At 45.3% G+C, this 27,806-nt stretch overlaps 1 protein-coding gene across 1 annotated transcript in view; it reads right to left on the bottom strand.

The window, feature by feature from the left end:
• The window catches only part of ASTE1 (asteroid homolog 1), a 48,885-nt gene that overhangs the window by 14,514 nt on the left and 6,565 nt on the right, over positions 1 to 27,806 (bottom strand). Inside the window, exon 3 of the mRNA XM_069211921.1 lies at positions 17,127 to 17,337. Coding sequence (XP_069068022.1) covers positions 17,127 to 17,337 — 211 coding nt within the window. The remainder of the gene's footprint in view (positions 1 to 17,126; positions 17,338 to 27,806) is intronic.

The raw sequence follows: 27,806 nt of genomic DNA, 5'->3' as shown, positions 1-27,806 counted from the left end.
TTGTCAACAGCACCGTGGCTACCGGAAGGGGTCGCCCCTACCTCGGCCAGAGCAGGACTTGCAGGAACCGGGGCCGCTCACCATCCTTCTCCAGTATCGACGGTAAGCCCAGGGTGAATCGAGATAGATTGCAAAGCCCAAAACTCCAGTCGCTGACCGGAACCATGGAGAATCCCGTGATGAGTACAGAACCAACAAGTCAAACCTTGCTCCTGACAATCCAACAACAGGCCCAAGAACTCCAACAGCTACGTACCGAAAATACAGCTTTCTGACAAGCCTTAGCCTCTAGAGCCACAGATGTTCCTACAGTCTCTGCAACCACACCTCGCTTCTCTGGGGGACCCTAACAAATTGCGAGAGTTCCTGGATGCCTTGACAGTCTACTTCGCATTCCGTCCTTCACAGTTCATGCAAGACAAGACCAAGGTTGGATATTTGATCAGCGCTCTCTCTGGCCCAGCCTTGGCCTGGGCAACCCCTTTGGTGACAGGCAACGACCCCAGCCTGTCTAATTATTCAAGCTTTGTCGCTGCCTTTAAACAAATGTTTGAGCGTCATGGACTGGAGTCTTCAGCAGAAGAAGCTCTATCCTATATTCAACAAGGAAGTCAGGACGTCCTACAATACATCACACGATTCAGACAGTTGGCAGCTGAAACTTCTTGGGTGGAGCGTACTTTGGTGACCCTGTTCCGCAGGGGTCTCAGGGATGACATCAAAGACGAACTAGTGCACTCCGCCAGAGTGGAGAACCTCAAGGGTTTAATGGATCTGACCCTTGCAATAGAATATCGTCTAAATGAGCGAAGGGTGGAGAAGAAGAAGAGTCGTACACCATCACACTCAATGACGTCCCGCGCCCTTCCTCATCGCTCCGAGGAGACTCGTTCTGAACTTAAAGGAACTACTGATGAAGAGCCTATGCAAATTGACATGGCACGAGGGCCATTATCACCTAGTGAGCGGGAAAACAGGCGAAGAAAAGGACTTTGCCTTTATTGTGGTGCTGCTGGTCATCTACTTCGTACCTGTCCCGTCCGTTCAGCCAAGCCCTTGGGAAACGCCAACTCCCATCCTCTGTGAGAAGGGTGAGGACGGGATATTCCGAGATACCTTCCATCTGTTCCTCAAGTGAAGAAGTAACTGCTCTTTTCCTCTTACCTGTTACCTTACACTAAGTTCCTCTCTACATGGACTTTCCTGCTGGAACCCCTTATCATGGCCCCTAAAGCAATCATTTTAGGAGACTTCAATATTCACTTTGATGATACAAGCAACCCGTTGGTTACTGAATTTCTTAACCTTATGGCTGCTTTGGACTGGGTTTTAAAGGAAGGGTTAGCCACTCACTTAGCAGGCCACACCCTCGATGGGATTTTTACCTGTCCTGAGGAGGAACTAAACCTTCTAACTACCCCGTTAGAGTGGACTGACCACTCGCTCCTGACTTTTAAATTCTTGGAAAGACAGCCTCTCCTGACACCCATTCCCCCGAAAAAACTGCTAAGATCTTGGAAAAGTATTAAGGCAGAAACGCTGGAAACTGCACTAAAACATAGTTGGAATGATCCTAAGGTGTCTGCTCTGTCACCGCTTGGGAGTTTTAATCAGGGCATCACTCTGGCAATTGACTCATTAGCGCCGTTGAGGGGTTATGCACCATGCATTGTGAAAAAACCCAGCCAACCATGGTTCTCTCAGGACCTTAAAATATTACAGAGGAAATACCGACAGAAGGAGCGCTGCTGGAAACTGAATCCTAGGGCCAATGAGAAAGCCGATTTAAAATTAGCCTTAAATACTTATAAAGAGGCTTGTTTTGCAGCTAAATCGGATTATTTCACACTTAGAATCAGAGAGGGAGCTAACTCCTCCAGAGAGCTATTTAGAATTATCAATGTTCTTACTACTCCCTTGGGCATGCCCAAAGTGGAGATTTCCCAAGATTTTTGTAACAAAATAGCCAAATTCTTTGAAAGTAAAATTCTTAACATCTATTCTAGCTTCACCCCGGACAAGGCTCAGGGGAATTCTTCTCCCTGGACAGCTATGCCGATGCTCCCTGTGATGGCATCCACTGGTGCTCCAGATAAGCCATGCCAACTTTCTAGGTTTAAAACGCCATCTCAGGAGGTGATTTGCAAGTTGCTCCTTGAATGCAAATCAGGCTCCCCATTAGACCCTTGTCCCCCCGCCATCCTTCAACTGGTCCCGGAGTTGGTGGCATCCACGCTGGTCCCCATTTTCCAGGAGGTCCTTACCTCTAGCATATATCCAACGGTTTGGAAAGAAACCATCATTATCCCCTTAAAAAAGAAGGAAACTGGTAAACCTGATGATCTGACTAATCTACGCCCTATAGCTTTGCTCCCCTGTCTGGCCAAAATTCTGGAAAAATACATCAATAAAGAACTGGTCGACTTCCTGTTAGACTCAGGGGGCTTCGACAGCTCGCAACACGGCTTCGTGAAATCCCACAGCACGGTATCAGCTCTCATCTCCTCATCCGATACTATACACAGACTGGTTGATGAGGGTCAGGGGGTCTTTTTGGTTCTATTGGACCTGTCTGCAGCATTTGACACCATTGCCCCACATATCCTGCTAGAACGCTTATATCAGATAGGCATCAGAGACCAAGCTCTTAAGCTTATTGAATCCTTTCTATCTAATAGATGGGCCACAGTCAGCAGTGGTGACTTTAGATCCCCTGCCTATCTTCTACCATGCGGGGTCCCTCAGGGCTCTTCTCTTAGCCCGACGTTATTTAATGTGTACGTGGCCCCGCTGGCAGAACTAATTCGCTCTTTCGGTTTCATCCCGACTTCCTACGCAGATGATACCCAACTTATCATTCCGATTAACAAAGACATGGAGGAAGTGGCGACCCGCTTTAACGCCTGTATGATAGCGGTGAACAGCTGGATGAAGGCCAATTGGCTAAAACTGAATTGCGAAAAAACAGAGATCCTGTGCTTTGGAATCAAGAGGGAATATTGGTCCTCCATTTGGTGGCCCAAAGAGTGTGGCACTCTTCCTGTGCCAGGGTCTACCTCTAGGAATTTAGGATTACTGTTCGACGATCAACTGTCCTTTAAACCCCAGGTTAATCAGATAATCAAAACTTGCATGTGGACTCTGAAATTAAAGAAAATCTTTCCCTTTATCCCACAACCTTGGAGAACTACTGCTACTCTGGCTCTGGTCATTTCCAGACTGGACTACGGGAATGCGCTTTTGCTCAATCTGGATAAAGGATCGCTAAATAAATTGCAGCTGATGCAGAACACGGCTGCTAGGCTACTATTGAAGCTGCCATGCTCGGCCTCTGCTAAGAAATGCCTCAAAAACCTGCACTGGCTTCCGGTAATTCAACGGATCTCTTTCAAAGCCCTCTGTATCACCCACAAAGCCGCCCATGGGATTGGTCCTAAGGCCTTGACTACTAAACTTCGATGGTATAGACCTAAAAGGTTGCTGCTTTCTGCCACTACCTATCAAATTCAAATTCCCCGCACTAAAAAGGCGAAGTGGGGCGACAGAGCATTTACTATTGCAGCTGCTAAGGCCTGGAATTCACTTCCACTGGAACTGAGGAAAGAACACAATTATCTTACTTTTAGGAGACTGGTTAAGACCTGGCTCTTCCCGCGATAAGATCCGGAGTCTCCTCCCTAGCGGATACAGCCTCACCCTAGTTAGCGCTTCGATGCCCTTGGGCCGGAATGCGCTTTATAAATACTCGATACATACATACATACATACATACATACATACATACATACATACATACATTACACTTAACAGACGGCCGTGAAGAAAGAGCACTGGCCTTGCTGGATTGTGGAGCCAGTGGTATCTATCTAGACGAGACCTGGGCCATGGAAAGACAGATTCTGCAAATACCTAAGGAAGTACCAGAACAAGTCCACACAGTGGATGGTTCACTCCTAGCCTCGGGACCTGTCCGGCATACCACTCCTACCTTATGTTTGCAGTTCGGGAAACATCAAGAAAACATTTCCTTCGACTTAATATCCTCACCGCATCACGTAATGATCCTGGGAATTCCATGGCTAACTCAGCATAATCCCTACATTAATTGGGAAACTAGAACCATTTCTCTTTCCTCGCACTTTTGCCAACACCATTGTTATTTAGCAGGAAACTATTGGTCCCCGAAGAGTCTCTTACTCACACCACCTAAGGTGGGATGTTCGATTAACGTCTTACAAGGAGTACCCAGACATTATCTAGAATATGTTGATGTCTTCCAGAAACCAGAAAGACCAGAACTGCCACCCCATAGAGAATACGATTGCGCCATTCCTTTGGAACCAGATGCCGTGGTTCCTTTTGGGCGAATGTATTCTCTAACCGAGCCTGAGAAAAAGATCCTAAAGGAATATCTAGAGGAAAATGTACAAAGTGGTTTGCTTGCCCCTTCCTCTTCACCTGCAGGGGCTCCTCTCTTTTTCGTACCAAAAAAGACGAAAGACTTGCGTCCTTGCATAGACTTTAGAGGATTAAATAAGATTACTACTAAGGATCGCTACCCTCTGCCTCTTATTAAGGACATCTTAGAAGCTGTCAGAGGGGCTAAGAAATTCACCAAGTTAGATCTTAGAGGAGCAAACCATCTTTTAAGGATAAAGGAAGGTGATGAATGGAAGACCGCCTTCAGAACACCTTTCGGCCACTATGAATATCGGGTGATGCCTTTTGGACTAACTAATGCTCCCTCCATCTTTCAAAGATTCATGGACGCTATTTTTTCTGATCTTCTACACCAGACTGTGGTCGTCTATCTGGATGACATTCTAATATTCTCTGTCCACCCAGAACAACACACTAAACATGTACTCCAAGTATTGGAAAGACTTAGACAACATCATCTATTCTGTAAGCCAGAAAAATGAGAATTTCACCAAACTGAGGTAAAATACTTGGGGTATTGCATTAACCAACTAGGTGTTGCCATGGATTCAGATAAGATTCAAGCCATTCTGGATTGGCCATCCCCCTCTTCCATCAAGGAGACTCAGTGTTTTTTGGGATTGGCCAATTTTTATCGACAGTTTATAGCTGACTTTGCCCAGAGAACCAGTTATATTACACAAACCATTAAGAAGGACAATCTAAGGAAGGGTTTTTGTTGGACCCAAGACGCAGAGTTTGCCTTTCAAGAGCTAAAGAAGGCCTTCATTCAAGCCCCCATTCTACGGCATCCAGACACCACCAAACAGTTCATCGTTGTCACGGACGCCTCAGAAAGAGCAATCGGGGCTGCCTTACTACAAAAACAAGATGATGATGGGCTAGAGCATCCTGTATTCTATCTCTCACACATACAATCCGACTCTGAACGTAACTATTCGGTGTTAGAACGAGAACTACTCGCCTTGAAGACAGCTTGCACGGAATGGAGGCATTTTCTTATGGGATCAAAAGAACCTTTTGAGGCACGGACAGATCACCGGAATTTACAGTGTTTAAGGAACTTTCAGTGCCAAAACAGTCGACAGGCTCAATGTGCCTTCTTTTTTAATCAATATGATTTTTACATCACATATATCCCTGGTTCTCAGAATATCTTGGCAGAGGCCCTGTCCCGTCGCTACCCTGAGTGTAGCGATTCTCCTGTACAAAACCTATTTGAAAATAATAAGGTCATTGGCTCAGTACAGACATTCCTTGACAAAGTTAAGACTGAATATTCCAACCTTGAAATAACTGAAATGAACAATTTACGACCGCAGCTTCATTAAGACCAGGAATACTATTATTACAAAAAAGCACTGTTTCAACCTACTAAGATAGTCCAGACAGAAGCTCTACGTATGTGCCACGACTCCCCCATCGCAGGTCATCGCGGAATGAAGGCTACTCAAGAGCTCCTGCTTCGTTCTTTCTGGTGGCCCACAATCAAAGCAGATACTGAGGACTATGGCGGTCATTCCGCCAGGGCAGAGTGCCGCGGAAGCACCGCCAACAGGCTGGCGGTGCTTCATGGGCAATTCTGACCGCGGCGGTAAAGCCGCGGTCAGAAAAGGGCAACCGGCGGTTTCTGGCCGGTTTACCCCTGCCCCAAAGAATCCTCCATGGCGGCGCTGCTTGCAGCACCGCCATGGGGATTCCGACCCCCTTCCCGCCATCCTGGTCCTGGCGGTAAAAACCGCCAGGAACAGGATGGCGGGAACGGGTGTCGTGGGACCCCTGCACTGCCCATGCCACAGGCATGGGCAGTGCAGGGGCCCCCTAACAGGGCCCCATAATGATTTTCAGTGTCTGCCTAGCAGACACTGAAAATCGCGACGGGTGCCACTGCACCCGTCGCACACCAGCAACTCCGCCGGCTCCATTCGGAGCCGGCTTCATCGTTGCTGGGGCTTTCCCGCTGGGCGGGCGGGCGGCCTTTTGGCGGTCGCCCGCCCGCCCAGCGGGAAAGTCAGAATGACCGCCGCGGTCATTTGACCGCAGTGCGGTCTTCTGGCGGTCTCCACCCGGCGGGCGGTGCCCGCCGGTGTCGGAATGACCCCCTATGTGTCTTCTTGTCCCATCTGTGCACAAGCCAAGACACCTCGTAAGAAACCAGTAGGATTACTCCGTCCGTTATCTGTTCCACCAGGTCCATGGCACACTATATCCACTGATTTTATGTGCTCCTTGCCTTTTTCGGTTGGGAATCGGGTAATAATGGTAACAATTGATTCCTTCACAAAGATGGCACATTTTACAGCATTAAGAAAACTTCCTACGGCGAAGGAACTAAGCCAAATCTTTATCCAGGAGATCTTTCGGCTTCATGGCCTACCACAAGTCATTATCTCAGATCGGGGTCCCCAATACATCTCCCGATTTTGGAGACAATTTTGTAAGACACTAGGAATAGAGGTGGCCTTATCATCAGGTTTCCATCCCCAAACGAATGGACAGACAGACCGGCTGAATCAAGGCCTTGAACAATATTTACGTAGCTTCTGTAATGCTACGCAGAGTAATTGGTCTACGTATTTATCACTTGCAGAATTCTCCTAAAACAATTCAGTACACAGTGCCTCGAAAGTCTCCCCTTTCTATTGTTCTTATGGATTCCATCCAAAGGCCTTTCCAATTCCTCTGAAAGAAACCTCCAATCTTCCTGCCATTACCTTATATGTCCGACAACTATGGGGTATCCAACGTGTCATACATTCCAATCTTTTAGCCACTAAAACACGCATGAAAAGGATGGCTGATAAGAAACGTTGTGAGGCCCGCGTTATCAGGTCCACAATAAGGTCTGGCTTTCCTCTAAATTCTTACCTCTCCGACTAACCCAAAATAAATTTAAACCTCGATATTATGGTCCATTCCTGATTCTTCAGAAAATCAATACTGTGTCTGTTCGTCTTCGCTTGCCTCTGACTTGGAAAATACATCCTGTATTCCATGTCTCACAACTCAAACCCTACATCCCTGATCCTTTTCACAGACAATTCACCTGTCCTCCTCCTCAATTAATTGATAACGTGCCTGAATACGAGGTCCAGGAAATCTGTGACTCCCGGGTCTTCCGTGGTCGTCTCCAATACCTCATTCATTGGAAGGGCTACCCTATGAGTGAATGCTCCTGGGAAGATGCACCTTCGGTTCATGCCCCTCTTTTGATCCGTCGTTTCTTCCGTCTTTTTCCTCACAAACCTGGGGCCTTTGGGGGGGTGGGAGGGGGGGACCTACTGTTGCGCCGTGGGCCGCTGCGGCGCATCCCAGCTGAACCGCGGGGGGGGAGCCGCGGTGGCCCGCGGCTGGGCCGCGGGTGAAGCCACAGTCTGGGTCAAAGGTCGCAGTGCCCGCCCTTTTCTCCGGCCGTGTGCTGTTCCTAGAGCGCGGCGGGCCGGAGACCCAGAATTGGGTCGCGGTCCTCGCAGCGAATGGCGCGCAACGCAAGCACTGTTCTAGGGTGTCTGGGCCCCCCCCCTAGCACTACTCACCTGCAACACGCCTTTAGGGCCTTCCTCATTCTACATGCATGGTTTTAAAGCATGCCTTCTCCTTCCCAGCATGCTGTGCACTTCCCTTCTTCCCTGCATGCATCTGTTACTCTTGTACAGGGGTATATTTTCTATCTTTAGTTATGGCTTCTTCCCAAGCCAAGATGGTGGTGTTACTTCTTCCTGTTTAGCACTTCCTGCCTAGGGGTATATAAGGGGAATCCTTTCTTCTTCTCATTGCGTTGCAACACTTCAGCGGTGGTGGTCACGCTCCGGCTGGTATTCGTTTTAGACACCAGTCGTTCTTGTTCTGTCTTCAGTCTTCCAGATTTCCAGGATCCTAAGTTCTAATCCTTGTGTCCTCCTTCTGTTTCAGGGAGTTCCTGTTGGAGGTTTTTTCCCCCTTGGGGTTTTTCCTCTGGGACTCCTTCAGGAGGGCACAGACTGTAGTGGCTTACTATTGTCAACAGCACCGTGGCTACCGGAAGGGGTCGCCCCTACCTCGGCCAGAGCAGGACCTGCAGGAACCGGGGCCTCTCACCATCCTTCTCCAGTATTGACGGTAAGCCCAGGGTGAATCGTGACAGACGTAGTCTTCTCGATGGTTGGTGGAAGTTCAGGTGGTGGTTAATGTACACAGGTCCTTTGTTATTTAGAGTCTTGTGTGTGTGGGTCAGCAGCTTGAATTGACATCTCTTTTGTACGGGGAGCCAGTGGAGTTGCCTGAGGTGGAGTGTGATGTGAGCTCGCCGGGAAAGGGCAAGAATAAGTCTGGCTGCAGTGTTCTGTATGGCCTGAAGTCTCTGTAGGAGGTGTGCAGCAATTCCTACGTAAAGGGTGTTGCCATAGTCCAGTCGGCTGGTGATGAGGGCCTGTGTGTCAGTGCGTTTCATGTGTAGGGGTAGCCACCTGAAGATCTTATGTAGCACGTGTAAAGTGAGGAAACAGGTGGATGAGACGGCGCTGATCTGTGATTTCATGATGGGCTTGTTGTCAATGATGATTCCGAGATTTCTGGTGTGGTCGAAGGGAGTGGGAGTGGGTGCGGGTCTTAGGTTTGATGGCCATCAGGAGTCGTTCCATGAGTTGCATCTGTTGCCAAAGATCAGTACTTCATTCTTGTCTGCGTTACCTGCAGACAGTTGCTCTTCTTTCTGTCAACTACGCTTGTCATGCATTTGTGGAAGTTGGTTCTGGTGGTGGAGGGGTCGTCGGTGAGTGAAAGAATGAGTTGGGTGTCGTCTGCGTAGGAAATAATGTTCAGATCAAGGGATCTGATGATATTGGCCAGCAGGGTCATATATGTGCTGAAGAGCGTGGGGCTGAGGGATGAGCCCTGGGGGACACCACAGGTGATCAATCTCCTTGGGTTCGGAGGTGAAAGGTGGTTGACGAATCCTCTGGGTTCTTCCAGTGAGGATGGAGGTGATCCATCATTGCGCGTCCCCTTGGAAGCAGATGTAGAGGAGACTTTCGATCAGCATGTTGTGGGGTATGGTGTTGCAGGCTGCCGAGAGGTTGAAAGGATCAAAGCTGCTGGTTCTCCTTGGGCGAGAAAGATTTGGATGTTGTTGTGGCTGCGATCAAGGCAGTATTGGTGCTGTGATTGCTGTGGAAGCCAGATTGGGAGATGCAGAGTAGCTGGCTCTGCTCCAGATATGTCATGAGATGCTTGTTGATGATCTTTTCCAGTACCTACGCTGGGAATGGGAGCAGGGAGATTGGCCGGTAGTTTTTGGGTCAGCGTAGGGTTGTTTGAGTAGTGGTCTGACTTGAGCGGGGTGGTGAGGTCCTGGCGATCCTTTTGTTTCCACGGTTGAAGATGTAGTGCAGGCATGGGTCTGTGGTAGCTCCCGAGTGGATGGATTTCATGGTGGAGGCGATGTCCTGGATGGAGATGATGTTTCAGATTGTCAGTGTGTGGTTTGTGTCGGTTACGCTGGTGGCGTATCTGTTGGGGAAGTCCGCAGGTGTGGGTTGGGGTTCGAAGTTTCTGTATATGGCTGTGATTTTGTTGTGGATGAAGCGGGCAATGTTTTCGCTCAGGTCTTGTGAGGCAGTAATGTTCAGTTCGCTGTCAGCCAGGTTGGAGAATTCCTTAACGAAAAGTTCCTTGGTGGTGGTGTTGCTGGTTTCGATGAGTGCGGTAAGGGCTGTCTTTTTTGTTGCCCTCCACATGCAGTGGTAGAGGTTGAGGGAGGTCTTGATAGCTGCTTTGTCTGATGTGCCCTTGCTAACGTGCCATCTCCTCTCCAGATGTTTGCTGTCTCGTTTAGCAGTTCTGAGTTCTTGGGTGTACCAGCTGGCCTTTTTGGAGGATTTTCTCTGGATGTTGCTCTTGATGGGGATGATACTGTCTGCGCAATTGGTGATCAAGGCGTTGAATATTTTCACTCCCTGTTTGAGGTTGGTGGTGGTAGCGGGATTGGAGGGGTTGATGGCATCTGCCCAGCTGGTCTCTGAAATCTTGTTCCACCTCCGGTGGGGGGCGCTGGTCATCTTGGGGGTGGAGGTGCGGGGGCTGGAGATGCTGAAGTGGACGACACAGTGAACGGTCCATATGAGTTTTGTGACATGGCTGTAGTTGACGTGGTTGCTGGAGGTGAAAATGGGATGCAGCATGTTTCCTGCGTTGTCTGTAGGGTCGTGGATGACCTGGGTCAATCCAAGGCTGCTCATACTGTCAAGCAGGTGTCCAGTGTTGCTGTCATTGAGGTCGTTGATGTGGAAATATAGGTCTCAGAGGAAGATGTAGTCCTTGGAGTAAAAGGTTAGTGGCGCAATGAAGTCTGCAATGGTGTTGCTGAACCTGGAGCACGGGCCTGGAGGCCTGTATGTGATGGTGCCTCTGATGGTTGTTTTGTCATCGGTGTGAAGCTTGAAGTTGAGATGTTCCATGGGGGTGGTGGTGTTTGGTGGTGGTGCACTGTATGGCCTCTTTGTGGATGATGGCTGTTCCTCCTCCCGGCTTGTTGGTGCGGTCCTGATGACAGATTTTATATCTGTCAGGGATCGTTTTGGCAATGTCTGGGGAGGATGTGGGGTTGAGCCAGGTCTTGATGAGGAAGACAATGTAGGGTGCGAGGGTGGCGATGAGGTCCCATAATTTGGGGGCATGCTTGCATAGTGATCATGTTTTGAGAAGGGTGCATGCAAGTTGGTGTTTTTGTTCAGGTGGTGTCAGTGGTGTGTTCGGAGTGGGGCTGATCGGTGTGCTGGTGTGTGATGTGGCAGGTGAAGTGGCAGTGGGTGAAGGTGAAAGGTCCTAACGTGGAGCGTGGGTCGGGTCGGTGCGGTGCCAGTGTTTGTTGCGGCATCTGGGGTGGAGGGTGAAGAGCTTGGCAATGGAATATCTTCAGGGGGAGGAAGGGCCAGGGGTCATGGTGCTGGCTTCGGTCCAGGAACGGATGGGTACACACTGGCGTGCCTTCGGTGCATCCATTGCGCAGTCACGCTGCAGCCTGCATTAGGTCCTGAGGTTGGCGGGGCTTCCGTTGTCTGAGTTCACCGAGTTTAGTACAAATGCTTATATCCAGGCGTTTGCAGTTAGGAGCAACAATACACAAAGTTAAATAGTATTCTGACAACTGATCTGGATATGTTACTGAAGTGATTTGAACTTTAGAAAGTTGTGAACGTTTTTCGGGATATAAGTAAATGTGTCTATAACACTGAAATAATGATCTGAAATTCTGCTAAAGAAGAAAAGTGGGCAAATTATAGCTCTGAGAAAGTGACATCTTTAGGATTTTTTTTTTTTTTTTTTTTAATCTGGATTTATTCTCTCTAAATCAAATGACAAAATAGGCAGAAGTTAAACAACTATTAGACCATAAATGAAAATTGGGTGCATCACCAAAGGGAAGAGTGAACTATAATAAAATGACTATTTTACCTGAAATACTTTTTATTTTGTCCAGCAACTCAGAACATATGTCCCTCAAAGTGCTGCTGATAAAATGGAATAATGTATCAACCAATTTATTTAGAATAACCGATTTCCAAATATATTGCTGAAAACATTAACAGTAAAACAGAAGAAGCAGGACTGCGCACCCCGATTTTCGAAAGTATTTTCGGGTTGGCAGCCTACGTAACATGTGATAGTTACTGTCACACAATGGTGATACAATCTAGAATTTAAATATCTGTACCAGTTATTATAATCACAATTGTCACAGAGATTTGGTGGGATGTGCACAGGAAACACAAATTACTCAAATTCACTAAATGCACTGCATTTGTGGATAATCAAGATTTCTAAGAGTTAGTAATTTCTAGTCATCCTAATATATTAAAAGAAATATTCTTTGCAGTGACAATGTTTTCGATGCACAAGGGGAACTAAAAAATTATGACGCATTAAAGTAAGAAACTAATTCCAAAATTCTTTATTCAACATATCTCCAGATTAGACAGATATTATGGATTTTAAGATAAAAGAGAATAATTTAGCATCAACACATTTTATCCTAGAATCAATATATAATGCTGAATATACTGCGCAAGTTCATGGACGCCATTTTGGGGTCATCAGTGGTCGTAGCTGCGACCTCTAATGTCAGAGATGGCAAATAGTTTCCAAGGACACAGGGGTGACTTACCCTAATCAATCAATCAATCATTTGTTAAGCGCTCTACTCACCCGGTAGGGTTGACGGGGAGGGAGTGGTCTTGGCGGCAAGGTGGGGGAAGGATCTGCCGCCGGTCGTGGTACAGTGGATGCGGGGGACGGTGGCGAGGGCGAGGTTGGGAGAGCGGAGCTGGCGTGTCGGGACGTGATAGTTGAGATGCTCGTTGGGGTAGGCAGGGCCGGCGTTGTGGAGAGCGTGGATCAGGAGTTTGAAAATGATCCTTTTGTTGACGGGGACCCAGTGGAGGTCTAGGAGGTGGGCTGAGATGTATTCGTGGCGAGGGAGGTTGAGGATGAGTCGTGATAAGGCGTTCTGAATGCGCTGAAGTTTTCTCTGGAGCTTGGCCATTGTTCCCACTTAAAGTGCGTTGCTGTAGTCCAGTCTACTGCTACCAAGGGTGTGGGTGATAGTTCTTTTGGTTTCAATGGGGATCCATCTGAAGGTCTTGCGAAGCATGCGGAGGGTGTTGAAGCATGAGGATGAGATGGCGTCGACTTGCTGGGACATAGTGAGCGATGAGTCCAGTATGAAGCAGAGGTTGCATGCGTGGGTGGTGGGAGTTGGAGCGGCTCCTAGAGTGGCAGGCCACCAGGAGTCGTACCATGCTGATTTGTTGGAGCCGAAGATGATGATCTCGGTCTCATCCGAGTTCAGTTTGAGGCGGCTTAGCTCCATCCAGTTGCCAATGGTGTGAAGTCTGTTGTGGAGGTTGGTCTTGGCAGTGGAGGGGATCTTCGTGAGTACGAGGATCAGTTGTGTGCCATCCACGTAGGAGACGATGTTAAGGCTGTGGGATCGGACGATGTTTGCGATTGGCGCCATATAGACATTGAAAAGGGTGGGGCTGAGAGAGGAACCTTGTGGTACTCCATAGATGGTCTTGGTGGCTTTTGACAGGAACAGAGGGAAGCTGACTCCGAGTTCTGCTGGAGAGGTAGGATGTGATCCAGTCCAGGGACTTGTGGCGGATTCCAACGTCGTGGAGAGTGTGCGAAGTGTGTGGTGACAGACTGTGTCGAAGGCTGCCGAGAGGTCGAGGAGGATGAGGGCCACGGTTTCATCTTTGTCGAGCAAGATCCTGATGTCGTCGGTTGCATGGAGGAGAGCGGTCTCAGTGCTGTGGTTCTTGCGGAAGCCGGATTGGGAGATGTCTAGCAGGCTGCTGTCTTCCAGGAAGTGTGATAGTTGGCTGTTGACTATCTTCTCGATGACCTTCGCTATGAAGAGGAGTAGGGAGATGAGTTGGTAATTCTTGAGGTCTTCGGGGTCAGCCTTGGGTTTTTTGAGCAGGGCGTTGACTTCGGCGTGTTTCCAGCTCCCCGGGAAGGTGGCGGTCTCGAAGTAGCTGTTGTTGATGGTGCGGAGCTGGGGAGCAATGTTTTGGTTGGCTTTATTGAAGATATGGTGAGGGCAGGGGTCGGCGGGTGATCCGGGGTGGATGGTGCTCATGGTCTTGGTGGTTTCCTCGTCGTTGGTGTGGGTCCAGGCACTCAGGAGGTTGGTGTGGTTGGGTGCATTGGGGTTGGCGTTGGCAGCGGTGGTCGTGGGGATCGGGGAGGCGAAACTGCTGTGGATGTCCGTGATCCTGCGGTGAAAAAAGGTGCCATGGCAGTCGCAGAGGTCTTGCGTGCGGGGTCGGGGGGTCGGCGGAGCAGGACTTGGGGTTGGTGAGTTCTTTGATGATGCTGAAGAGCTCCTTGCTGTTGTGTGCACTTCTGTTGATTCGTTCTTTGTAGAAAGATCTTTTGGTGGTCCGTATGAGCTGGTGATGCTTGCAGATGGCAGTCTTGAGGACGACGTGGTTGCTCTCTGTTTGTTCTTGGCACCAGATCTTCTCGGTTTTCTAATGGGTGTCAGGGCTATATATACTTTGTTTACTCCCTGTTTATCTTTTATACTAAAAGTGAATAACTCCCTATTACTAAAAATACTTCCACTATTACCAAATATTGTCAACAACCCCTGATAACAATACATCATACGTACTATACTCCAAATACTCTTCAGAAGGTCTACAACCGTTTAATGATGTGGACAGAGCAGATTACAATTGTATGTTTTTTCGGCTGTCAAACACTACAAATATTTTGGGATAATGATTTTCTCTTTTGCAGGATAACGAAACAGATGGATATAGTCAAACTACAATGTACAGCATTATGTGGCATATCTGACTCAAACATAGTAAGTGGCAAGAACTCTCAAATGGCAGTCTGTTTCTTCATTGGTATTGCCCCCAAGGGTCTGGAGGAACCCACCTAACATTTTAAAATGGCAAAGGGAAGCCACATGTATGTACAAACGAACTGAGAATGGCTAAATGAAAACATAGGATTAAGAAAAGCAGGGACAGAAATAATGCAAGCACATCAAGATATGCATATTTAAAAGTAACATTAAAAGTATGTGATGCACTGAGCTAATATTGCCAAGATAATTAATTTCCAGTAAAGAATACCTATTCATTATTAGTTCACATGTTATTTCTTTTTAACCCATAATCAGCTTTTTACACATTTTGATTCTTTTTAATGTTGTTACTTGATTCTACTAAACACGGGGAACCCTTTCGATTTTTTAATACACCGATCCAATCGCACTCTGATCCTATTGTTTTTCTTGGTGGATTTAAACTGGACCAGTGGAAACAAAACTTGATGTTAAGTTGAAATATGCAGCTTGCAAGATGTCCAAGGATTATGCCTAAGCTGAGAGGTAGATGGCCTACAGAAATGTAGCAGCAACGTATTTCTGGAAATGTCTCTATAGCTAAACCTGAAACTATATGAGGACATCTTTAAGAAAGATGCAGATCTGTCCAAGTGTTCCCAGGCACTGTGCCTAAACCACTCTGAGCCCATTTGTATCCTTCAAGCAGGCTAAACTCTTCTTCACCAGGACTTCTCATTCTTATATTTGAATTATTTAGGGTTGTTTGTATTTATAACATTTATTGGATCTTTCATCAAATCTTGCATTTTCTCCTCTTGTTTCATCTGCCCTGAATAGGGATGGGGCTTTAGATAGAAAACTGATAACTTCACAATTAGGGATTTTAAATCAATTAGTGTCTTCATCAAGGAATCACATTATAGAGAACAGGTTCATAGAGTCAGTCTTCCCCTGTCTTTCAAGTCTGGCTTTGTATCTGGTGTCAGTGGTAGATCTGGGGCACTGAAAGAGCAGAACACTAGTACAGGGCTTTAGTTTAGGATTTTGATTGTTGAGATGAGGCACGGATGCCCATGGCTCATTGAAGGTTTTGGTTTCTTCTGTATTGCTCTTTTTCTTCTAACACTGGCTAATTTTGATATAAAAAATGTTCACTTTCTTTCTTTACTAAATGCAAGAAAAACATTTAATCTGGGTCATCGTTTTCTAGTGTCTGCTTCTAGTGCTCTAAATTATCCACAGCCACCAGGGCCCCAATATTAGATATGGTGGACTGAGGTGGGCATCAATGGAAGCATCTTTTAGTGAGAGATGGCACAGATGGGACAGGCAAGAAGGACCCTATCCACTCTCCCTGAAAATGTCTCAGCAATGTATTTTGTGCTCTCCTTCACAGTATACTGAATTTGACCCTCATTTATTTTTCAGAATAAGCTTTTCTTTTAGTCACTATTGATTTAACAAGTTGACACCCAACATCTCATTGGTATTAAAGCAGGACAATTTTCTCAATACTCAAGATACATTCTGATGTTAGCCTAAAACCCATGCAAGTGACAACCTTGGTAGAGATACTGCACTTTTGAAAACACTGAATATGAAAAAAGGGGGAAAAAACAAACTTGCCCATCACTTATCCAGTAAATTTTATTTAAGGAACTGGAGACATCATTGGAATCCTCCCCCATTTGCCACACTAAACTATTCACTTTTTCCTCAATAATCTGCTTGTAAAAATTGCTTCAACTAATCCTTCACCTCTGCTTCTTCATTCATCATTCTGTCTCCTCCATAACCCATCTCCTCAAACCTCTCCTCTCCACTTTGCTCAACACTTTCTCAGCTGAACTGAAACTGGCTGTTCTATACAACTCCCTACTGGAACAGGGAATAGATGAAGAAGGCTAGTGTTTAAGGAGATGATACAGACGTCCACAAAAATACCAAATAATGGACAATTAAAGAAGAAAGCAATCAGTACTACTGATCAATCAGACCACTGGGGTCAATGCAAATGCTCCATCTCACCTACGGCTGATGTTCCCATTGCATGCAGCACTGCAGTGATAGTGGTAACCCCTTACACTCTCCAACCCCTTTCAGGAACTGCTCCTTACCAGTGAGCTTCAGGGCATCTACTCTAGCAAACTCTTCTCATTCCACCATGGCATAACAATACTATGTACCTGCCACAACATGCTGAAGCATCATGGAGATTCTCCACCAGCTACTACCTAACAAGCCTCATCACCTCTGTCACGCTCTCAAGTTTGTAGCCAGCAGCAAAGAACAAACGTACATTAACAAGCCAGCTGAGCCGGCTTCTTTAGTCTTTGATGCTTACCTTGACTAGAAATGATCCGGTGCATCTCCCCATACACCATCCCCATCAATAAGGCATACAGATGGTGCAGTTTCACTTTAGGCTCACAGTGATCCACCCAAAAGCAGGTGATGGCTACAGGGAACATCCAGCAGGACCGCAGAGGATCCAAAATGCTGGACTTTACTTCCAGGACTCCCAGTAGCAGCTTCAGATGCTCAGATAAGGTCTCCTAGAGATAAAAGCAACACAGGTCATATTCAGGTTAGAGGTTTTATTGTTTTTCAAATGCAGATGTGAAGGACTGCTGCAACAAGGTTGCTGCAGCATGCCTATTGATTACCAGCACTAGCCTTTGCCTGTAGATAGCCCAATGTATAAACTGTTTTACTTTTCAAATGGAATGCTATCCTACGCCTGAGTCTGACACTTAATGAAATTGGTGTGTTGCTCTGGTGGCACTGGCATTACTGAAAGCCATTTCTAAGCCAAGGCAATTCTCGACAGCCGAAACAGCACTCCCAAAAGGGGGTGGAAAATGTATTTTTAAAAATAGAATCTAAAACCATGCATCATCTCTTCCTAAGAGCTATGGAACATTTGCTACACTGTGGATGTTTAATGCTGCTCTGTATTCTGGTGCCACAATGCATATTTAGTGCTGAATTGTGTGCTACAGTTTGGATTAACTCTTTTTAAGGCTATACTGCATGTGCTTCTAATGCACTCAACATGTGTCCAGTGTGATATGTAGTCTACTGTCTAATGACCTGCCATGTGTGTTTATAGCTGTAGTGCTGAAGTAATTGGGTACTTTCCTATTTATGAGGTATGTGTAGGTGTGATCTGTGGTACTGTCCCCAGTCATCTTCAACTTATGCTTAATTATTTTTATATTCATGGTCAGTGCTTAATTTGTAAAAGAGGAAGAACCAAGTCCAAAGTTCTGCTCAAAAGCCTGTCGCTATTGAAAGTCAAGGTACCAAATATTAAGGCTGCACAGTCCACCTAATGACTCTTTAATCCACCACCAGACACTCCCTGGCTCCTCATCTCACTCTTTCAGGTTGCAGCTTTTTTCCGTTGTTACAGTTTGCCGTCATTCTCTTTCTCCTTCTTTTCCCCTTGAATATTTTTCTCTCTTTTGCTCTCAGTCTGATGAGGAAAAATGAGTGCCAGTGGGCCCGACCTCCAACCACCGGCTCAAATTAAAAATGGCGCTCTGTCAGTTACATAGTGTATGCATGTAGGATTCGGTATACTGCTTTGTGGGTGCTTGGTGCTGCACTCCAAGGTATTGGTAGTGATCTGCATTTGTGTTATTTTAAAGTATGCTTTTAGTGTTGTAGTATGCATGTTTGGGACTGTGCTGTTTGTTTAAAGTTGGGTTGAGTCAGGTGGGGTATCGTGTTTTTTAATGCAGCAATGCCTTTACTGCTGCACGGCTTGCATGCTGGTGATATGTATCTGTGTGCTGCAGGTTTCATTTTGTAGTGTGTATTTGGTACTGTACTGCATTATAATGCAGTACTGTGGTGTGTGGCTAGTTCGAGTAAATGTGCTTGAGCAGTACTGAAAAGAGTGATTGTATGGTGCCACAATGTGTATACTCGACTATAAGTCAGAGTTGCTGCGCTCTACCATATGTTGTCCCCTTTCTGCCCTTGAGCCCAAAGATGAGAGCATAAATGCAGTGGGATGGAAGTCAGGGTGTGTATTACATGAAGGACCAGTACAATACAACTCTAAACCCAGACATTAGAACAAGCCCCTCCCGCCTTCCTCTTCAAAGAAGCATTACATTTTCATCTCATACTCCTTGAAATGATTACTGTCCCCAGTCACTTACGTAATAAACATGTATCTATGCCTCTGGGTTCTACTAGAAATCGATTGCTGTTTACGTCAATAAGATGAAATCAATTAATCCCCTTCACAACAGATCACTTTGGTCAATATTAATCATTTCACTATACACTGTATTATGTGCCATTACGGTTTCTCTTATACAACACTTTTTTTCAGAATATTAAGGCTGCTGAATAAACAAGCCACGGCAAAGCCAACTGAGGTGGGCAGCCATCTTGGAATGCTATTTTGCACACTTTCAACTAGGCTACCAGATTGGTTCTAGACGCAATGTGGCAGTCCGTTTGGAATAGTAAAACAATAAGTACACAAATCCACGTTCAACGCAATCCTACTAGCACTGGCAAAGGTAAAAACAACAGCGGTGGGCATGGGCAAGAGCAATATGGAGGAGGTGATGTCAAAGATGTATGTATATAGGTATGTGGTATTTGTATAGCGCACCCCTAGCCAAAAAGCAGCCGAGCACTGTCCATGCTCGAAGGTAAGCTTAACGGCAGAGGGTAATATGAAAGGGAGCTGAGTTGTGGACAGTTAACACCATACAGCATCAAAAGCACACGGGCTTGATCAGCAGTTCTGAAATCAGTTTTTTGAAGAAATGGTTTTACTTTTTAGAGGGGACAGATGGTACAGAGGATGACTTGGGGTTGGAGCGACAGAAAGGAGCAGGGAATGCATTCCCATCCAGTGCTAAAGCTGAAATGCCACAGAAACTTGCAAAACGAATAACTGTTCCCGGGTGACAGCAGTGAAAGGATATGATCAACCAATTAAAATTCAGAGAGAAACCTACATGCCCCAGGGGCGGGTTAAACACAAGATTATTATGGAAAGCCAACAGGTCAGAAGCTGGGTTTTGAAACAGACCAAAAAACTATCCAGTCATGAGCAAGGGGTAGACCCAAAGCCTGCTTTAAGTATATTTTACATTCTTGGCTGCAAAGCCATCTGTGACAGACAGATGTAGCTGTATGTACCAAGACTGCAATAATGGAACACACCTCTGCATCCTTGAGTTCAGACTGCTAAAGTGGTGGGGGATGTAAGTCAACATGTCTATGCACACACATTTACATTATCATTCACTGCTATTTCCTGAGTCTGGGAGCTACACTGTGCTTAGAATGGGTTGTACAAGCAGAAGAATGGGAAGGTCTACTAGCTTGTGAAGAAATCCACAACTCTTAAATTGAGGTACCTCTCTCTGGCTACTGCTGATACTGAAGGCTGAGGTAGTGTATTGCTGAAAAGATTCCTTTTTTGGCATGTACAAGTCTACTTGAAAGTATAATATTTTGCTTCCTTTTAAACTTATGAAGGACTGCTATCGCTGAACTACTTGCACAGCGATCTCAAAAAAGACCTACTCACATACAGGAAGACGGCTCTTGGTGAAATGAAAGCCTTTAATGTTAGTTTAAAACGGAAGTTAGACTAATTAGAGTGAGATATCTTCTTTGTGCTTATGACATCTTCACTTCGCCCTAACAGGAAAGACTGGAATCAGGTTCAATGACCTTCACCTCAGCATGACAGACTTGTTTCTGGGAAATCATCTTGAGGAAGAGTTTGATATTATAAGTTATTTGCTTCACTTTTATAACCATAAAAGAGTGCTTGAGAGGCTGGCTAGTTCTCAAGGTAATGTATTTTCATTGACCTACTCATATCTTCAGATTAAGAAGCAGAAGGTGGACTGTTCGAAATCCACCAGACAGGCTGGAATAGGGTGACCCGAGTTTCTACTGGTAAAGGCTTTGCTCAAACAAAATTTTTATTGAAAACATGACAGTGTAGGCTGTTCATGGGAAGCGTTAGGAAAATTCAGCGTTGCAGGAATACACAGAGAAGAACAGCAAAAGAACAAAAGTTGTAATGCCCAATCCAATTTAGAAAAACAGAAAGTAAAATTATAATTGCGGCTCACAGCATACCATCACCGAGCACCACAACTCCAACCGCCGCAGCTGGGGCAAGGTAACAGATACAATGGACTCATGCCCTTGGCATCTCCCAAACGAAGGCCTCAACAAACCTAGAATAGGCCATGCAGAACTTATCCACCTGGATCAACAAATGCACTGACAGAGTAGCCCCGCGGAAGCCAGCCAGAACCAACAAATCCTCAGGACAAGCCAGCGGGTACACTCCAGAGCTCAGAACCATCGAGTGCAGCAGCTACAGACTTGAGAAACAATGGTGATCTACCAAGAACCCTTCCGACAGAGTCCCCCACAAAGCAGCCCTTAGCGACTACCACTAGCAAATCAAGGGAGCCAAGAGAGAAACCATCACAGCCTGCATCGACACAGCCGCCAACCGCATGAAAGAACTATTCAAAATAGCCAAATAATACTCTTACCGGCAGCCACAGAAAACACTATCTACCTTTCCCAAGAGCTCTGCAACACCCTCTCGGACTACTTTGACAGCAAGATAGCCACCATCTACAACAACTTTGACTCCCAACCCACAGTCCTCAACCTCAGCAGCCTCGACCAACCAGTGCACATCAATCGGATGATCACCACATGGACGCCACTCACTACACAATCCACCTCAGTCATCATGTCATCGATCCCCACTCCAGGGCACCCACCAACCATTGCCCCCACCACCTGTTCAACCCCGGAACCAAGCACATCAGCAAGGAACTCACCAGCAACCTCAACACCTCTATCACCACAGCAGTCTTCCCAGATAAATGGAAACACAAAGAAATCAGACACCTCCTAAAGAAACCATCTGACGACCACATCAAAAATATTCAACCAATCTCTCTGCCCCCACCTGCCAAGGTACTCAAGAAGACCACCAATCAACAGCTTAGCGAATATCTGGAACAGAACAACCTACTTGACATCTCCCAATCAGGATTTCATGCCAACCACAGCACTGAGACCACACTCATCGCAGTCACTGACGACATAAGAATACTCCTAAATTGCAGGGATACCGCCACCCTAGTCCCCCTCAACCTCTCAACAGTATTCATAACTGTTTCCCACCACATCCTCATCAACAGACTCCACAACATCGGACATACAATAGAACTGCCTCAAATGGATCGCCTCCTTCCTGTAAGGAGGTACACAGAGAATCTGGCTGCCTCCCTTTACCTCCAAACCCAAGAACATCATATGTGGCATACCAGAAAGATCAACCCTCTGCCCCACATTGTTCCACACCCACATGACACCCCTTGCAGACATCGTCAGATCGCACTGGCTCAACAGGTTACCCCATGCAGACGATACACAGCTCATCCTCTTGCTCATCGAAGACCCCTTCACCAAAGCTATGAACAACGTAGCCAACTGGATGAAAGCAAATTGCCTCAAACTCAACTGTGACAAAATAGAAGTACTGATCTTCAGGAGAAACATCCATGTGGGAGCACAGCTGGTGGCCACCCGAACTTGGACCCACCCCCATGCTAACAGAGCATGTACGCAACCTCGGCATCATCGACAACGAACTGACCATAAAGCGACAAATCAGCAGATTCGCCTCTTCCTGCTTCCACACCCTCTGCATGCTCTGCAGAATCTTCAGATGGATCCCAGTCAACTCCAGGAAAATCATCACCTAGGCCCTTGTCACCAGCTGCCTTGACTACGGCAACGCACTCTATACTGGCATCTCTACCCAACTCTTCAAAAGACTCCAGACCATACAAAACGCAGCAGCTAGACTTGTCCTGGACCTCCTCAAAAGAGCCCACATCGCCCACCACCTCAGAAACCGCCACTGGCTCCTCATCCAGAAGAGATGCTAGTCCAAGTTCCTCATGCACACCTTCGAGGCCTTATACGACCAAGGACCAGCCTGCATCAACCACCGACTGAGCTTCCATCAACCCATCAGCCACCTATGCTCCTCCTCACTAGTCTTGGCACACATACCCCAAATCCGCTGCAGTGATGGACGTTCTTTCTTCTACATCGCCACTAAAGCCTGAAACGACCTGCCCCTTCACCTCCGAACTACACTTTCCCATGCAGACTTCAGGAAGAAACTCAAGACCTGGCTTTTCCACTGAGACCTCGCACCCCAGCGCACAGACACCCCAAGGGGTGTTAGTGCTGTGCTCTACAAATACTGATTGATTGATAACTAATAGCTGACAAATGGAGAAATATACCAGACGAAAAAGTGAAGAACAAAGCTGGTGGATGTTAATAATCCTTTCAACTGTTTGGCTACAAATAGGTTAAAAACAAAGGTGTCAAAATCTAGAGAAGAACTACTGACATTGGCCTGGGGTCAGACAAAACAACTATATTGAGACGCAGTCTTTTTAAGAGTGGGGTTATCAATGCTTCTTTTAACTTGTAAACAAATGCTACAACAGATTTCATAACTATCTCCCTGAAAATATTTGCTGGTAGAGCATTATTTATGAAGCCCTTTGGTTTAATAATATTTGCAAAGTTAATCAGCTTTTCCTGCATCGCAGAGCTAGGAACCTTTGTGTCAATACTGCAATACTTCTGTGTCTAAGGTGACCTTCTGTTGGTTAGTATATTTCAGTTACTCCATGTTGCCTGAATTGGATATTAAGAAGTAATGTGACCAGTCCACTCTAATTGGGTCTCTGAATTGAAGAGGGCCAGCCTGAGATAAAATAAGGTCAAGAATAAAGCACTTGTCAGAGACTGGCTTCATGAGGTACACAATGAAGCCACTCCGACGGAGGCAAGAAGGTGAAGGTGTTTACTTGTACTTCCGACGTGTTATGCCAGTGGTGGATGAAGTACATTAGCTGAGTGGGCATCTGGTTGATACACTGCTCCACAAGATGTGTCCACCAGGGGTTACAGATGTCACAGAAAGGTTTTTACTTATACCACCAAGTATTTAAAGGACTGGAACACAGACTCTGGTTGCATATGATTTTTTTGTAATACAGTCTCCTGCAGAACACAAGCAATCCTAGAGTGCTTTTGGTCTGCTTAGGCACCATTTGTGAGCTACAGCACGGGACCCACATCTGGGTATACCCATTACACTTAGAGCGTCAACTACAACAAACAAAGTGATGGAAGGAATACTTGCATTAATCTCAGACACTGAAGAAGGCTAAGGCTGCATTCCAGGCCATCGTTTTTCACCCACTGTGCCAATCTAGACAGATACGAGCCATATGCAAATCAGCCTTGTTGTTTGCTCCAACAGGAAACATCCAACCCAAAGTGCCAGGCCTGCTCCAAATGGGAACACAAGCAACTAATAGTCAGATATGATTGAGTTACCATCTTGAGGGGACCTCGCATACACACATAGGCTGCAATCGGTCTAAGGTTGCTTGAGAATCCATTCAGAGGGAACCGAGCCTGTCAGCTCAGACTGGACTGTTGCTACTGGAGCAGGATCAAGGTGTTACCCTGAAATGTCATGGAAGGAGGACTTTGACAACAAGGTTAGTATAGTGTTGAGAAGTCTTTCCCAGCATGTTAGTGAGACAAGATATCAGCAATGACAAAGTACCCACATCTTGCAAGTGTATTTCCAGTGTTCCCATTAGGTGGTAGAATATCACCATCCTGTATAGACGGGGGAATTTCTGCCAAGTATTTTCCACTTACATTGGCTCATTCCTAAGCTGAGGCAATCAGTTGTTCATCTGACGATTTATGTCCCTTTTCCCATTTCTTTGTCATGCTTGATGCAACAGGAGTACGTTTGTCCTCATATCCCAATAGCCTAGTTGGCTTTTTTTCTGTCCATTAAACGTGTTTATGTTTTTTTTCAGGTCTATATTAGGCTGTTCCTTCGTCTGAAGCGATCTTCCAAACCTCCATTCTTTGCTCAGGAGCGCCTTAATTATTTTTTCGACTTCTGAATGTATACAAAGATTTTTTTTAAACAGCCTTAAGTGAAGGCAGATTAATTTTCCAATACAAACATTAACCAGTTGAGAGGCAACCACTATTCAAACCCTTATCTTATTTGTTAAGTATAATACCCTTAAAACATGTCCTTACTTTGTAATCAGCTGATTGTCAAAAATGACTTTCCAAGAAGGCCACCAAGATTTTCAGTACAAATTAAGTCTTATTTTATATCAAGTGCATTTAGTAATACTACTCAGTCCATACACTTAATGGAATCACTATGGACCGAGTTCTGCTGTTGCAGGAAACTCCTCTCCTACGGTTCCTGCCCTGCTTTACGCTAATGATTGCATTTTAACAGCACAAACCCCTAAAGGCTTGCAAGCACAGCTAACAGCAATGGAAGAATACTGTAAAAGAAATATTTAAAAAATCATTACAAGAAAGACTTAGATAATGACCGAAGCGTTCAAGGAAGTATTCCTTTTATTATAAATCAAGTAAAACTGGAAGAAGTGACATTATTTAAGTATCTAGGAGTGATAATAGATAGAACTATAGGGTGGAAAACTCACATACAATCAATTATTGAGCAATCTGAAGCCACCACAAATGCCATTCTACAATTAGCATGCAAACATAGTCACCGGTTCTCAAGCTTTATCGCAAAAGTATCCCAAGCAAAGGGCAGAACACAAATTGTGTATGTTGCAGAGTTATGGGGAATAGACAAGTCCACGCAAGCAGTAGGTCGATTTGAAAGAAATTCTGGGAATCTCTGCTCAACTTGCCACCTAGCTTCCCAACAGGAGCATTAGAATCAGACATAGGATACTCTTCAATTGAAACCCGATGACAGATGGCCCCAATTAAGTATGGATTAAAAAGATCAAGATCGTAAGGCACAAGTATAGTGGATCAATCCTGGAAATAACTTTTCGCCATGAACACCAAATCATTGTATGTAATTCAATGAGAAAAGAAAGCCAAGAGACTTGGTTTGTCTATAACAGCGAACATGAACTTGCTGACATGCAACAGGGTAAATGACATCATAAGCAAGCAATTCCTCAACTTAAAGCATAAACAGGAAATAACTGCAATTTTTATCCGAGATCTCATATTGGCCTGTTTGATCCATTACCCAACAGTATTTTGTTCTTTTAGAAAACCAGATGGAAAGAAGACTGTTTGCATTAGCAAGAGGAAGCGCCTGTTATTGAATGCTATAAAGAACAGAAGAAACCCTGTGTTCTGAGACAAATGTTCCTGTGGGGGGAAAAGAGGATATGGTGAACTTTATGTTACATTGTCATCTGTATATTAATGTTAGATCACACTCAATAGCCAAGATTCTATACAAAGAACAATTAGAGAATGCAGCAGAGATTTTATTTTTTCTGCTCAGTGATTTTTCAAGTGTTGCAAAAAAAGCAACTAGTTTATATGTAAGGATCAGTTGGGACATTCGAGCGAAGATTCAGGCAACTAACAAACCTGGCAAGAATTGGAAGCAGTAGTGAAAGAGAAATAATTTTTATACTACACAGCTTTATCGTATGGTTTTAAATTGGAGTGATTTTAACTGTACGTTTAAAATGTACCTGTGTGATGTATTTTATATTGTAGCACTAGATCTTAGGGTTTTAAATGTTACTTGTTTTTACATGTACTTTGTGATGAATTGTGTTTAGTGGCTGCTGGCATTATTTTATTTTGTGTGAAAGGTGATTCTGTTTATACTAAGCCGAAAGCACTTCACAAGAAATCTAAATCCTCTCATAATGATAAAAACGAACTACACTTATGACAGTCCTATCAACAGATCACAGCAACTGTTGATCACCAGCTGTGTAGGCACCAGGAGGCTTGGTGGTGCGACCACATTTTTCTTTGGTGTACTATACTTTGGTGGTCATACTCAAATTATACATATGTCGAGGTATACTTCAAGACCCATTGCACTTAGCACAGTTAGAGGGCAAGGGAATTAGGAAGGCTTGCTTTTTGTGGCTGCCTCTAAGGTCGACATTGTGGAAACCACTATAATTTGTTATGCACTGTGAAAAAGGTTTCGCCTTCAAGATGATGGTTTGCACCACCATGAAAAGTTTCCGAATTGAGGTGAATCCCTCCTCTGCAGCTTAATATAAATGAGATTTATAGGCTAGGCAGGTTGTTTCACCCTCATTGTACAATACATATGCGCACCGTAGCTTGAGGCTGAAGGAAAAACCCCTAATGACTAGACTTTGTTTTGTTTTGTTTATTGTCTATTGTTTGATGATATTTTGGTTCAAACTTGCCTGCTTAAGGTAAGTACAAAATGGCAGTGTGGACAGGAGTCCAATTCTTCTTTGAAAAGGTGGGCATTACCACCCGCTCTGCACAGTGTGGCAGGTATGCTCTTTTCAAAATCCAATAATGTCTTAAGGGCTTGTAGTTTAAGTAACTGAGGCTGCAAGATGGCTCATTTCTGCAGAAAGTCTGGTGCCAGCCCCCTGACTTAACGGAATAATTCATATCCTTGAAAGATCAAACTAAAGATTTGATTTCCTAAAGTTTATTTTATATAAAATGACTAAAATTGTTATAATTCTGTCAGCTCTTTTTAAACGTGCATATAAGTCATTGTCAGTCAGGAATTGTTTTGCCTCTGTATGACATCAAGTGAGAATCTTTCTGTAGATATTCCATTATTTTCACTGAAAATAGACCACAACTGTTCTTATAACCCTGTTGTAATTACATAAACACGTACTGAATACCAGTAAATGTAAAAGTGTAGAATATTGTTATTAAGGTGTAGTATTGTTTACGTACTAATGTCATCATAGGCCCAGTACTATATGCATTCTGCACCACGTGTGTATGTGGGTGTGTTTGTGTGTAGGAGAGTAAGCATGAGAGTTCAAATTTCTATATTTCAGTACTGGATGGTAAAATGTATTGGATTTAACAACAAGGAAAAGTGGGGTATCCCTTGTTGAGT

The sequence above is a fragment of the Pleurodeles waltl genome, chromosome 10 (assembly GCF_031143425.1).
Source record: "Pleurodeles waltl isolate 20211129_DDA chromosome 10, aPleWal1.hap1.20221129, whole genome shotgun sequence".
Taxonomy (NCBI): Eukaryota; Metazoa; Chordata; class Amphibia; order Caudata; family Salamandridae; genus Pleurodeles; species Pleurodeles waltl.
This window is presented reverse-complemented; position numbering and strand designations above follow the sequence as displayed.